The following is a 13264-nucleotide window of genomic DNA, read 5'->3' as shown; positions in this document are numbered from 1 at the left end:
TGTGTGTGTGTCTAAAAGCATATTTGTGTGTGTGTGTGTGTTTGTGTGCATGTATAAGTGTGTGTGTGTATGTCTAAAAGCATATGTGTGTGTGCGTGTGTGCCTTTACATGTGTCTTTGTATGTGTTGTGTTTCTGTATTTAATTTGTGAGCAATGTGTGTTTTCGCATTCTTCTTTGGATTTCCTTGACCCATGCGTGTTCATGGTGAAAGGACTGCTCGTGCAAAGCCCAAATAATTCTCTTGTCCCCTCCCAACTGCTTCTTCTACGCCCTGACCTCCAACCCGTTCTCGTGTTTCCTAGGCTGCCATCTTTCTGTAATCTCTGCAGTCTTCATTCTGCATTCTATCTTCCTAGTCTCTCTGATCCATAGCTTGTACCTCCACGGTACACAATACCCCCAATTCCCTTTTAGGTATGCCTAACAGGAATTTTCAATCGATGCACATACATGCAATTTTTGTCTTTTTGGATATTTGAGCGAGAGAGAGAGACAGAGACAGAGACATACAGACCAACTGATGGATTTTCTTAACTTTTTACTCCCACATCCCAAATGTATACACATCAAGCAAGATAAATATACAGACAGACAGACAGACAGACAGACAGACAGACAGACACACAGGAAAGAAGATCTCAGCCATCACATGTCCATACCTTGATAGAACGCAAAGCTTGTCAACGGCATGATGAATCCTGTGGTGTGGCTTAGCCGGGGAACAAAATAATGATGAGATGCATCAATCTCTATTACAGCGCGTGTCTGAGTAATGAACATCCAAGGGCAAAAGAAATATTGCACACACACACACACACACACACACACACACACACACACACACACACACACACACACACACACACACACACACACACAGTATCTTTTTGGTTTTAAGGGTTTACCATCTTTCTGAAAAAAAACATTGATTTTATTATTGATGTCTGTGTGTGAGAGTTGATTATTCCATGCATACAAAGCAACTGTAAAACCCAAGTGCCTTATTCATAGTCAGATGCGGAACAACTCAATTTCGTACACAAAACACGGTGGATTATCCTTCAGTCGATTTCAGACATAGTTTTGTTTGATTCTATTGGTTATCTCTTTTGTCTGTCTGCTCTTCCGTGCTTCTGGATTGGCCACTGGAGCTCGACGGCTCGGCAATCGCCGTTGGCTCCGCCCCATTGTACCTGTCGTTTTGTAAGAGGCTGGCAGGGTTTGCTATTGTCCCGCCCATCTCATCACTCTCCACCGGCATTCGGTCCGGCAGCGGGTTCAGCGTTTCGTTCTCACTCGGTATCTCGAGCATGAGTCCGCATTTGGGATGTAACGCCTGGTTCTCGCAGTAGCAACTCGGGTTTACGTTGTGACGTAATATTGTTTAGACGGTTGTAAAAATAAATCGGACCTGAACTGAGGCGTTTGGCGGAGCGTAGTTGAAGCGAGGGAGCGCGTGGCAGAGGGTGAGCTCCGGAGAATCCTGACACCGCACGCACCGAACAGAAATGGCGGAGCACCACACAGCCGGCGATGGCAAGCACAAAGTATCCACGAATGCCGGGGGCTTAGTCCACGCCAACAGCAGACCCAGCACCATGGGCGGAGGAGGAGGTAAAGGAGGCCTATCCGGCGGTCTGACACAGCCAGCAGGATGGCAATCTTTACTCTCGTTTACCATCCTTTTCCTGGCCTGGGTGGCCGGATTCAGCTCAAGACTTTTCGCAGTGATCCGATTCGAGAGCATCATCCACGAGTTTGATCCATGGTAAGAAAGCCGGCAAACTCAGCCGTTTTTTCTAGGATAATAACATGTTTAGCGAGTATACTACTTTGGTTTAGCCAGCAAAAATGGATGTTGCAGGCATTGAAGTACTAACGTTAAGTTGCTAATACCATCGACAAGGATGATGATCTGAATGACATGATGTGCATCGCCTTGCTTCGCCCGAACACGGGGAGTTGTTAACGTTAGTTCTCCACTCTTAACTTTCAACTCTTCACTTTCTAAAGAGTTGAACTCAAAAGCACTTGGTCGTTTGGGTAAATGCAACTTTTTGTTAACTTTGCCAGGCACCCCAATTTAGCTTGTTTAGCTGGAACCCGTTTGGTTGTCCTTCTACAATTTGCAGCCGGTGCAGGAGGCGTGTTTTTTATGACAAAGGCGGATTATAATCTGGACATTTAACCGGTTCCAGTCTGCTCTGTCATCGCTATCTAGGATTATTTTCCTTTCGGATTTGAGGAATACGAAAAGCCTTCTAGTATTGCTCTGTTTCAGTATAGTCGTCCCCCCCCCCCCCCCAAATTGTAAAGTGCATTACTGCTGATGCATTCATTAATTATTTGCAACGACAGATGCTCAATCTCATTAGTTTTATTTTATGCCAGTTGCACATCGAACAGCATTAACGATACTTGGACATTCGGGAAAGGATCGAAGGACGAGAGATTTGCATGTTTATGACTATATAGCGCTAGATGACCTCAATGTGCAGCCTTGTGTAGAGTCACACAGATGCTGCTCATGTCAATGGAAGAAGTTCTTCAGTGAAGAACATGTTGGCATTATTTCTATTTTGGGGATAAGAAAGGGTAGATTTCCCAATCTAACTTATTTTGCTGATTTAAGTTTGTTGTCATCCTATGACTTCCCAGATGAGGCTTTGTTTTATCAACAAAAGTGTCGACTTTTACAACGTTACAATCACAATCCTGGCCCATCTCTCTTTTGCTTATATGTATGGAGTAGGCCTGTATGTATGGAGTCTGTTGTAGTCCTTTGTCGTTGCCATTTTTTTTGTCAGGGAGGAGAGGACCAGATACTGCTTTTCATAAATGCTAAAACGGGTGATTCAGAATGAAAGAGAAACTCTCAGATGTTGAGGTATATAATGTTTATTAGATCAAGTGTGGTTAAGGTAAGATAAGTTTCTGTATGGTTTAAACTGGGATCCTGCAGTCCCACTCGGACCCCAGTGATTATTTTTGTCACAGTCACCGATCTTGGGAATGCTCAAGGGCTATTATTTGTGACTCATGTCAGCCCATCAAATTATCTGCTAATTAATGACGGGGGAGTGTTGAATTAAACAAGCAGGCAGTTTGAATTCGAGCACTGGCTTTTTCAAGATTGAAATGTCACCGCCCTGACTCTATTTTTCACAAATATTGCAGATGTTTTCCACTGATTGGAGGATGTGTGTCTTGTGTTATTCTCTAGTGGCATGCTTTTTTGCTTTAACTGCTCTGCTCTGTTTAATGAGTGGTAGCACAGAAAATGGGACTCTTTTCTTTTGTGCGTGATGGGAAAAAACAAAGTGTATTGATTTCTGATGTAGGAACAAAATTGTGGGGGCTGCTGACTACCTCCTACTTGCCCCCTGGGCCAAAACCTTTTCTCAAGTTCGGGAGCTGAGGATGAATCCAAGAAGAATACTTGGTCAACAACACAGCATAGGCACTATATATACTATCTGTCCTTTGCAGAGGCGTCTCTCTTCGCTCATGGACCACAATATATTTCCAATCAAAGTTAGTTTTCCCTCGGAGGCATCGAGGGTGAAATTCCATCCCACAAACCCACGGAGGGTTGATAGTTGGCCTTAAGTATTTTCCTCCCCGTGGCTGCCTTGTCGTCAGCTCGGGTTATCAGAGGTCATTATGTGATAGCGAGGTGTCGGCGAGGGAGGATACGCGGAAGTTCATGCGTGGGTTGGATAAGAGTCAAGCTCCTTTTTACCTTTTTGTTGTGTGTGGGCAATGCCGACAGGTCTGCTCTGTCTTGGAGACAAAGAGATGGTCGGCTACTTTGTCAGGCAAATGGTGAACACGCATAATGACACACATAAACTCTCCATACCTTACACACGCCTTCCCTCATTTCTTGCAGGCACCGTATGAACGGCGCCTCTCAGATATCCCATTGCCATGGCGATAGCTTTTGCTTTGCTGGCTAGGCGTCTCATGCCGGCTTTTGATGCCTGGGCAGCCTGGAATGACTCTCTCTAGGTGAGGGACTAAAAAGAGAGAGCGAGGAGTTTGGCAGCGGAGGACGAACGTGCTCTGCTAGGCGGGTCCCAGGGGATGAGGTTGATTAACTCGGTATTGATCCTCCCCACGCTGTGATACCCGCCCCCACCCCTCTCACCCCCCCTTACGTACCCTTGTTTGTCCGTTTGATCAGATAAAAGGCTGGTTATGAAAAATATAGCTTTTTATAAATTCCACCCCTGCTCCTTGCCCATCGCACTCAGCTCGACATTACAGCATCAGAGTGGCAGCCGCTGGTGCAAACCCCCTGCTCAGAGTTACCCTGGGATTTAGCATTTGTGTTTGTTTGTGTGTGGGGTGGGAGGGGGAAATCAAAAGCATGCGAGTGATTGATCAGTCTACCGTACGCATGGCAAAGCCCCGCCCATCCACTGAAGCTGCCGCCAGAGAATTTCCAACCCACAACAAAAAAAACAGCATCCGGGCTGGCTGTCTTTGTGCACGACGCACTTCAAAACTGCAGCCCGCTTTTATACAGGAAACCTTATCAGCCATGTTGGCTTGGTATTCACACTGCGGGATCTCATGACGGCGGATAGAGTTTATAGCGGCTGTCATTTAAATTGGTCAGAGCCAAACTTGCAACTTGACATGTCAACCCCGACAGTACTTTCTACCCTTGGCTTCAAGACTTGTGTATTGGTACTCATTAAACAAGCCCTTGTTTTACGATCTCCGGTACCCTGAGCCGTAGTCGACTCGGTACTCGGTGTGAGCGGCGACTAAATCCTTCAGTGCACCCGCGAGGCGAGACCGCTCACTTACCCAGCCGTTATGGGGGAGAGTCTCTGTGCCAGAGCTACTGACCGTATTTTAGCCTCACTTCCTTAATCTTTTCTCAGGCCTCGCACCCCCCACCCCCGCACACACCCAATCCCACCCACCACGTTCAGATCCCACATCCGCAAGGCTCTTGGATAGGAGCCAGAACCACAGCCAAGGTTCACCGTGTCTATGGCCGTGGCAAAGCCCTAATCAAGCCAGGACCTTGGTGCAACTCCTAACTACTGTTTCCCGAGCTGGGCCCTCCCGGCGGGGCTGCGGCTCGTAGCCTGTGCAGCCGTCCGTGCTGGAGAGAGACAACGAGCGTGCCAGACGGTGCTAGTCTCCGGGCACCGCCGATATGTTTTTACAGCAGGTTTTCTTTCACAGATCAGAATTGAGCTGGGCTACCTTGTTTGCTGGACTGTGAAGGTGTTTTTTTGTTGATGTGTATTTATTTTGTTTTGATATCTTTTGTATATATTATGAGGGGAGGGATAGTACTGTAACACGGTTAACTTAATAATGTATATGTTGGTTCAACCCGCTAATGTACCTTAACTATTTCTATTTTATGCCCTTTGTGGGTTACTTACTGCCGCTAATGTCATGTTGCCTACATACTCGTGTAAGCATAACCATGTACCAGTCCCCATCAATAATGAGAATATGGTCTCATAATTAATCTTGACTCAAGGTGTGAAACGGTGGAGAACACAGCCACACACATCACCACAGCCACCATCACATCTGACACGGCTTCATAATGCCGCTTCCTCATATCATGGCCGCGAGGAGCTGTAATTATACTATCTCTATTTTCAACCAGTGATCGTCGAGCTGTGGCTTTGTATATCTTATCAGGGCTGTCAAGCCTTTGTCCGCGAGGAAAATGGAAATGTTGAGCGTGCATATCAACCGGTCCTGTGTCCAGTTTCATAAATCAAAAAAGGACACCCATTTGGATCAAAGGGGGTAGCGTGGGAGGCTGGAAGCTGACTCTTGGGGATTCATCAGTGTTCATTTGGGGCCAGGTGATGCCAAATGAATTCCCTATTTTGCTGGGGTCCTTTTGAAGACGTAAACAGCGCAACCGCCTCAAGGTGACATGGTACTTGTTAGCCGCTCATAGGCAACACAAGCCACGGTGGCTATCGGTGGAGGGCCGAGGGGGTGTTGCAGGCTGTAGAGTAGCCTAATTCATTACCGTGATGAATTGCCAATGCCACAGACCCAGGGGCTGGGATTATTTCTGCCTGAGTGAATGCTCGAGCATGATGAGCCACACAACAAATTCAGCCTGCTTAGTGTTGGTGAAACAACCTGAATAGGTGTGTGTGTGTGTGTGTGTGTGGTGTGTGTGTGTGTGTGTGTCCGCCCGCCCGCCTGCCCGTCCAGTCCCACTTTAGCGTCATTGCAAAGTTAGTTATTTGGTCTGCTCATGCTCGTCGCATTACAAAAATGTCCAAAAAGTCGTCAGTGCCTTGTCGAGGCCCTTCGAGTTCCCAACCAAGGGATACCAGCGACCACACACAACCCCACTCTGTGGGGAGACCCTTCTTTTGGCTTATTTTGAGGTAGTCCTGTAGTATAATGCCACGCTGTGTGGCTAATTTACTATAAAACATTGCAGATAACGCTCATACACAACAACAGTACTAAAGAGTATCACAAAGTTGGCGTGGATAACACGTCCTACTCTCCTTACTAGAACTGTCAGCCCAATAGGCTATTTATTTTATCTTCCCTTTTATCTTCTTCGTATTTGAATCCGAGCTGAAACAGGTTGTTCACTTACACTTTCAAAGTTAAAGCGTATCTGAATAAGAGTGGTTCTGAAACTTGAAGTGCTCAGAATTTATTCATTGAGAAAACCTTGATCTTGAAAATATCTATCCCAAGGGCAGTATTCTTGCAAGCTCCCATCTCACCTTCCTTGAGCCAACCTTGACAACCAAAGCCTTATGTGTGGAAGGACGTGTGTCGCTACAAACATCCTCCCACTGAATAGGGAAGCATGAAGCACGCACACATTTGTAGAACAAGCTGCTGAAACGCCCGCGTCGGGGCAGCATGCATCGACTCTGTTGTATCCGCAGGCCCATGACCAACCCAGCCCATCTTCCCAGTTCCACTCAGACCGGCCAGATGTTCCCTCTCTGAGACGGACCTACTGGCGTAATTGACAGCTCTTCTATAATGGTCCCGGCCCCCTAACGGTGTGGTTTCTCTCAACATTCACGCCAGTACTTCAAACCTCCGTGCCACTCCTCTCCCCCGCCCTGCAACCAGGCTCCTCAACCAGACAATATAAATGGAGATTTCATCTCGGAAGTGAAGGATTCGGATTTGGGTTTGTTTCAGTCCATCCCCAACTAATAATTCAAGGGTATATTTTAATCCTAATACAATGCATTTATTTTAAGGCTGTGTGACAATCCAGTAAGCACATTATGGTTTAATGGCTGTGATACCCACATATCTCTTCAGACAAAAGATTCAGGATGATTGCATTTGCATCTTCCTGTTCCAAGCCAGCAGTTGCATAAACGAAAAACCAAAAAGAAAGGATGTCAAGGTTTTAGTTTGGCAGAAAGTCGCCAAAACCAATTCAGTCAAATGGTAACGGCGTATTCGCACTCCCTGCACTTCAAAGATCTTTTCAATTGGTTGAAGGAGTGATGCCATCTAGGTTCTGTGATTTTAATCCCTTCATTGATACGAGCTCCCCCGCTATTTATATCCCTTGTGTCAGCTTTGAGTTGGCCCATCATTCCCCTGTGGATTTTGAGTTATTCCCCTCCCCTCCTCAAAAAAGGACCATGCCACCCGTTGGAAGGCCAGACAGTCAGTGGTCTGATGTGGGAGGAAGTGCGCGCGGCTGCGTGTGTGTGTGTGCGCGTGTGTGTGTGTGTGTGTTAGCAAAGTAAGGAACCTTTAGCTTATCTCCCCACCCCTAGCCTCTCTACTGACAGGCAGCACGGTGGGGCGGGTGCACATGCATGCCAAGAGGAAGAAGGTTTTGGAGAGAATATATGACACTGCATGCAGTCCTCTGTTGGAGGAGCGAAATAAAGTCTATTCCCACCTTTGTTTAAAAATAAGAAAATCAAGGTATTCCTATGTTTATGTTGGAATAGTGTGCGTTCCATAAAGAGGTGGACAATTATTTTATCGGATTCCCGGCCTCCGTTTGAATCTTTAATGCAGCTGGAAAGACTTCTTTTAATAGAGCCTCATTTAATAAGTAAAAAATCGCTTATAGCACCTATGTCTAGTTTAAATAGCTGAAGTAGATTCACTGGTCTTTTCCCCCCCTTTAATCCGCTCACCCTCAACGCCAGGCATCACCGTTTCCAATCTTCAAGCAAACCTAATAGCGGTGGATCAGCGCATGCTTACACCGAGGAAAGGAACCCCAGACATTATCAGGAAGGTCAAGCATTTGCGGACAACCTTCTCTCCAGAAGAAATTCCCCTTTAGTGGCTTGTGCTTTCAAACGTGCAGCGCAGAGGTTCCCTGTTTTGCATATTCGGGGATCATAAAACATAGATATTTGATCATCCATTTTGGCAAACCCTTTTTCTTTCGTCCTGTATATGCGAACTGCTGAATGATTCATCGCCCCGAGCTTACTACTATCGGTGTGTAGAACAGCCATGCCACGACGTTCACCTGGGCATTGCTATCATCGACAGATGTTGACTGGGTTAAAATGATTAATGTGGAAGCAGATGCACAAACGTAACCTTGAAGGTTGAGTCAAAAACATTTTTAGAGATGGAAATGGAGTCACAGGCCAAAGAAAGTTGGATATTGGCTGCCCCGATCTCTGTGTTTCAGTTTGCCTAATTGTGATGGAATCAAGTTTCCATTAGCCAGATTCTTTGCGAGTAATTAGACAGCTCTCTGTTTGCCATCTGCTGAATGCTTTCTGTATCGTCTAGAGCTTTTCCCATCGCATCCAACTTCAACTAGTTATTTGTTCATTAATTTCTATACATCCAAAACAATATTTCAGTTGCGTTCGCACTTGGTCATGGGCGTTTATGAAGCACGTGTTTTTATTTCCCCATCCAAGTGTGGGTGGGTGGCTGGCTGTTTTTCTGTTATTAGTTTTATACTTCAAAATCATTATGCCTCTATGTGCACATAGTTCTTCCCTTCAAATTTAGTTGTGTGTGTGGGGGGGGGGGTCTTTGTTTTCTCTGCTTTTATATTTAAAAATAATTATGTCTCTCTGTGTGATTAAACTGAAGTAGCAGTGTCTACATTGCCGGTAGAAGTCTGCAGCATATTTCTCCACCTTTTCACTGTTCAGGATTTCAGTACAGACACTGCTTTAGCTTCACTGGCCACAGTCCAAGCTGCCCACGGTTCCCCATATGCCAATGGTAGCTGCAAATTTTGGCTCTCCAGCAGTAGTTTTTCTGCTGCATTATTCCACCGCTGTGCTAACGTTCATTCCCATCAGTCAATTCGGGGAAAAATTGATGACTTCCTCTTCCAAGCTTGTCTGGCTCTACATCAATGAATAGTAGGCTTTGTTACAGGTAGCTGCAGGCAGGCAGGCAAGGCCCAGGGGTTGCACTGGCCATCACACTTGCCATCACACTGGCCGTTGTCCTCCCCGCCCTGCAGAGACTAATGGATGTGGCGGGAAAGGTTTTGAGACGGCCCAGGAGGGTGACAAACCAAGGAGGGCGAAATGATGTGTATATGGCGGGCATGAAACGGTGTTGAGCTTGGAAGAATGGCAGCCGCAATGGGTTGTCAATCAACGAAGGAGGAGGAAGATGAGCCTGTCAGACACCTGTCAAATCATCCAGGTCCCCTCCCTAAGGAAGTACTGCAGCAGGCATGTCGCCTGGGCATCCAAGGCCATTCCTGGAGTACACACTGCGACAAAATACATCTCGATTTGCCTGCTGGAGAGGGCAAGTTGAGCGAAGTAACGTCAGAATATTGATTTTCCCAATAGTGATGGCCTAATACTCAAGTACATTTTTGACAGGTGCGAACTACAATGCATACATGAATACACAAAGTATAAAACCCTCCTGCCTCAGGCAAAGCGTGGCTAAGCATTCGCACTATTGCAAGACCTACGTAGATGGTTGTATTCTGCAACATTATCCTTAATAGTCTTTTATAAATATTATATATAAATATTCGGTGAAATGTATTTTGAGGAATAGATCGAAGACGAAAGAAGATGAAATTTGATGGACATTTATAATGAGCCTTGAAGTGTCCCACGCGGAATAAATAATACTTAGATATAATACTTAGAGATATTCATTTTTAATACCTGCAAACTAGCTGTTTAATCATGGATTAGACAGCAAGATGTAGCAAGTTGGTTCAGACTGCTATATTGTACAGTTTTATTTGTGCACTGTTTTATTATGTTGTTTTTTGTTTGCCCTTATGAATGTTTGATTTTGTAAGGTGACCTTGAGTGTCAAAAGGAGCCCATAAATAAAATGCATTATTATTATTATTATTATATACGGGCAACATTAATACTGGGCTGACTTTCGTGATGCTATCTTGTAACGATTACAGTTAAAGCCTCTAAGTATTTGGGGCTTATGGGTTCTGAATTGAAATCAATAAAATGTATCGAATAGACTGGCAGCATTTTCTTTTAAAACTGAAAACCAGATGAGAAGCAAGAAGTGTTACCTGCATGCAAATGAATACTACACTTTTATTGCCATGACCTGGCCTTGGTTCCTCATTTATTTAAGTAGAGGATTAACGGTATTTTCGGTGTGTGTGTGTGTGTGTGGGGGGGGGCGGTGGGGAGGGAACTGCATAGAAGACGTATTATTGGTGCACGTAATGTTATGCTAAAAGGGCAAATGAGATCAGGAATACTGCACAGAATCCATTTATGGACCGATTAATTCAAACCTGCCCAGAGATTTTCAACAAAACCGTCTATTCCAAATGTCAGGGAAAGCTATGGTAGGTTTTACCGGTTGTAACGTATATTTTGGAAGACGTCCCACCCACCCAGAAATGTCCCTGGTGCTGAGAGTGGGGCTGTGACGGGTTCTCAACCCATTCTGGGAATACATTCAGCATTTCAGTCTGCATATGCACAACCTATATGTACACAAACTGCCAATTATCTCCTTCAGACTCCTCTTCATATGGTTCACCACGTTGTGTCTTTTGTAGAGAAAAACCGACAAATATCATAATAGGTTGCTTTAGCTGTTTCTTGCATATGATGTTTTCTGGAGACGCGAAGGCAAGATTTCAAAGTGATCATCAATTTCATCGGTGCCATTAGCCGTGGCAGGTTTAGTGTCTGTTTTTCCTCTGACTCCCTACTTGTCCTCGGAGGTTCTGAATGCTCCGTTTTGGAATTCATACTTATCATTCTTTTTGCCATGCTGTTTTGCTTTGGCAGGCCAAAGGAAGGCATCCACCCATGTACTTTGTTGTGGTTGTTGTTATTCTTGTTAGGGGTGGCTCGCTGCAGCAGCTTGACAGGCCCACTCAATGCTTTTCTTCTCTGTCACTGGCCGCTCTGTGGTCATGGTGACACACGCTTCCCACGCGAAGCTCTTGTATTTCATCTCTTCCCTCCAAGAGTGATGGGCTTGGCATCAGTGTTTGTTATTGAGCGAGAGCTGTTGGTGTCTTGGACATCCCCTCTCGCGTACTGCACTATGTGGGGAAACTTGGGTTTCCTTGACACCGTTTAAAGGTGCAGTGTGTAGTATTGAGTGACATCTAGCGGAACGGACTTGGCAGGAATTGAATGTAATATTCATGAGTGTTTTTCATTAGTGTATAATCCCATGAAATAAGAATCGTGTTCTCATTACCTTTTTGAATTAGCCCTTTATATCTATATAGAGAGCGGGTCCTCTTCCACAGAGCCTGTCAAGTTCGCTCAACCATATCAATTGCAACAAATAAACAAATATTGGTGTACACAATTCTATATATTTATTAGAATATTCCAATTCCTATTGTTAACCAATTTAAGAAATGAACTCTGAGAAAAATACACGTTAGATATTTTTGCTGAAAAAATAACAAACAGGCTGTATCAGGTGAAAGGTAAAGAAAATGTTTTACTTCTCTGTATGGATAATTTAGATAATTATCAAATACAATCTGAGCCGGTTGCAAAACATTTTTAGCGGACGTGAATGATTACACTGCAGCTGGATTAGGGCTGTAGCATTCTCTCTCGACACTGGGCCAATCTCATTGGTGCGTCATCAGCTGGGAGGAGATGACAATTTTTGACTTCTAAACCACTGGAGTGGACTATCTGCATTCCAGTGGATGCAATTAAGTGATTACACTGGTCACTATAATTTAATTTACCACCAAAGGCCTGACCCGTGAAGATATAGCTTTTCTATTGAACACTCACTGATATGTCTCTGTGCGTTTCTGTGTTTGTAAGGGTGTTAGACCCAAAATGATTGGAAAATAGGCTCAAGGTTGAAATATCCCAAAGCTTTCCTTTAACCGTGCGCTTAACGTGAAAACAACTTTCGATGGTAACCTTGTTTGTGCTTGTGGACACAAGATTGAGATTAACTGACTAATTGGCATAAGAGATTGACATTAAAGAAACAGGAGTGAATAACAATTGGGGCTGGTTTTATCCTCCACTTGTACAGAGAAGACAGTGGACCCAGTAGTCTTCATCAGACCGCCATCATGAGGACAGTGCTTGTCTTTTAGTACCCAGGGCCCTCATATATAAGGCAGGAGCCTGTGCTTCCCTGACCATAATCTAAGGGATGATTGGTAAACAAATTTACTGCTTTGTAATGGTTTGTTAGTATTTTGGCTCCCCTGGAAGATCAGACTCATTTAAAATTTGAGTAAAATCAAACTTGTCTGTTTCAGTCAAGGAAGGCCTTTAATGGGTTTTTCCTTTCCCGCCGTCTACGTTATCTTGTTACTAGCACCCATACTGATACCAAAATGTCATTAATGTAATGTTGTTTATCCCAAGAGGCAATGGGAATACAACCATTGTTTTGATTAACTATTGCATTTATCCTGGAGACAGTGCCTTTCTTGATTATTTTGTCGCCTCATCATTTGAAAAGTAGTAGTTGTACTTGCAGTACCTACTGCATTTATTTTTGTCTCTTTTAACATGAAAATCGACCAATTCATGCCTTTACCTCTGCTGTCCTTCATGTTGGGTGCTTAAATCAAAGCATGTGTCGAGGAACAGGCCTGGTTAACCATGTTAGCTTCACTTCCAAAGTTCTCATCTCGGCCTTTGGTCTTCAAAGCGCGTTTGCTTTGAATAAGACGGCACTCTTTTTAGCACGATCAAGGGAGATGTTTCAGTCACTTAATGAACGAAGTCTTCTCTGACGGCAATGCTCCCTTTGTTTTAATGTGTACTTAAAGTGTCCCTGGAAGCCATACAAAGAGGGCCGTTGCGCAC

General features: G+C 44.6%; 1 protein-coding gene across 1 annotated transcript in view; it reads left to right on the top strand.

The window, feature by feature from the left end:
- The first annotated feature begins 1269 nt into the window (after window positions 1-1269).
- Window positions 1270-13264, top strand: part of LOC307084928 (dolichyl-diphosphooligosaccharide--protein glycosyltransferase subunit STT3B) — a 76841-nt gene continuing 64846 nt past the window's right edge. The window contains exon 1 of the mRNA XM_079749449.1: window positions 1270-1770. Within this exon, the coding sequence (XP_079605575.1) occupies window positions 1511-1770 (260 nt within the window). The 5' untranslated portion in view covers window positions 1270-1510. The remainder of the gene's footprint in view (window positions 1771-13264) is intronic.

The sequence above is a fragment of the Pollachius pollachius genome (genome assembly GCF_949987615.1).
Source record: "Pollachius pollachius genome assembly, chromosome: 13".
NCBI lineage: Eukaryota > Metazoa > Chordata > Actinopteri > Gadiformes > Gadidae > Pollachius > Pollachius pollachius.
This window is presented reverse-complemented; position numbering and strand designations above follow the sequence as displayed.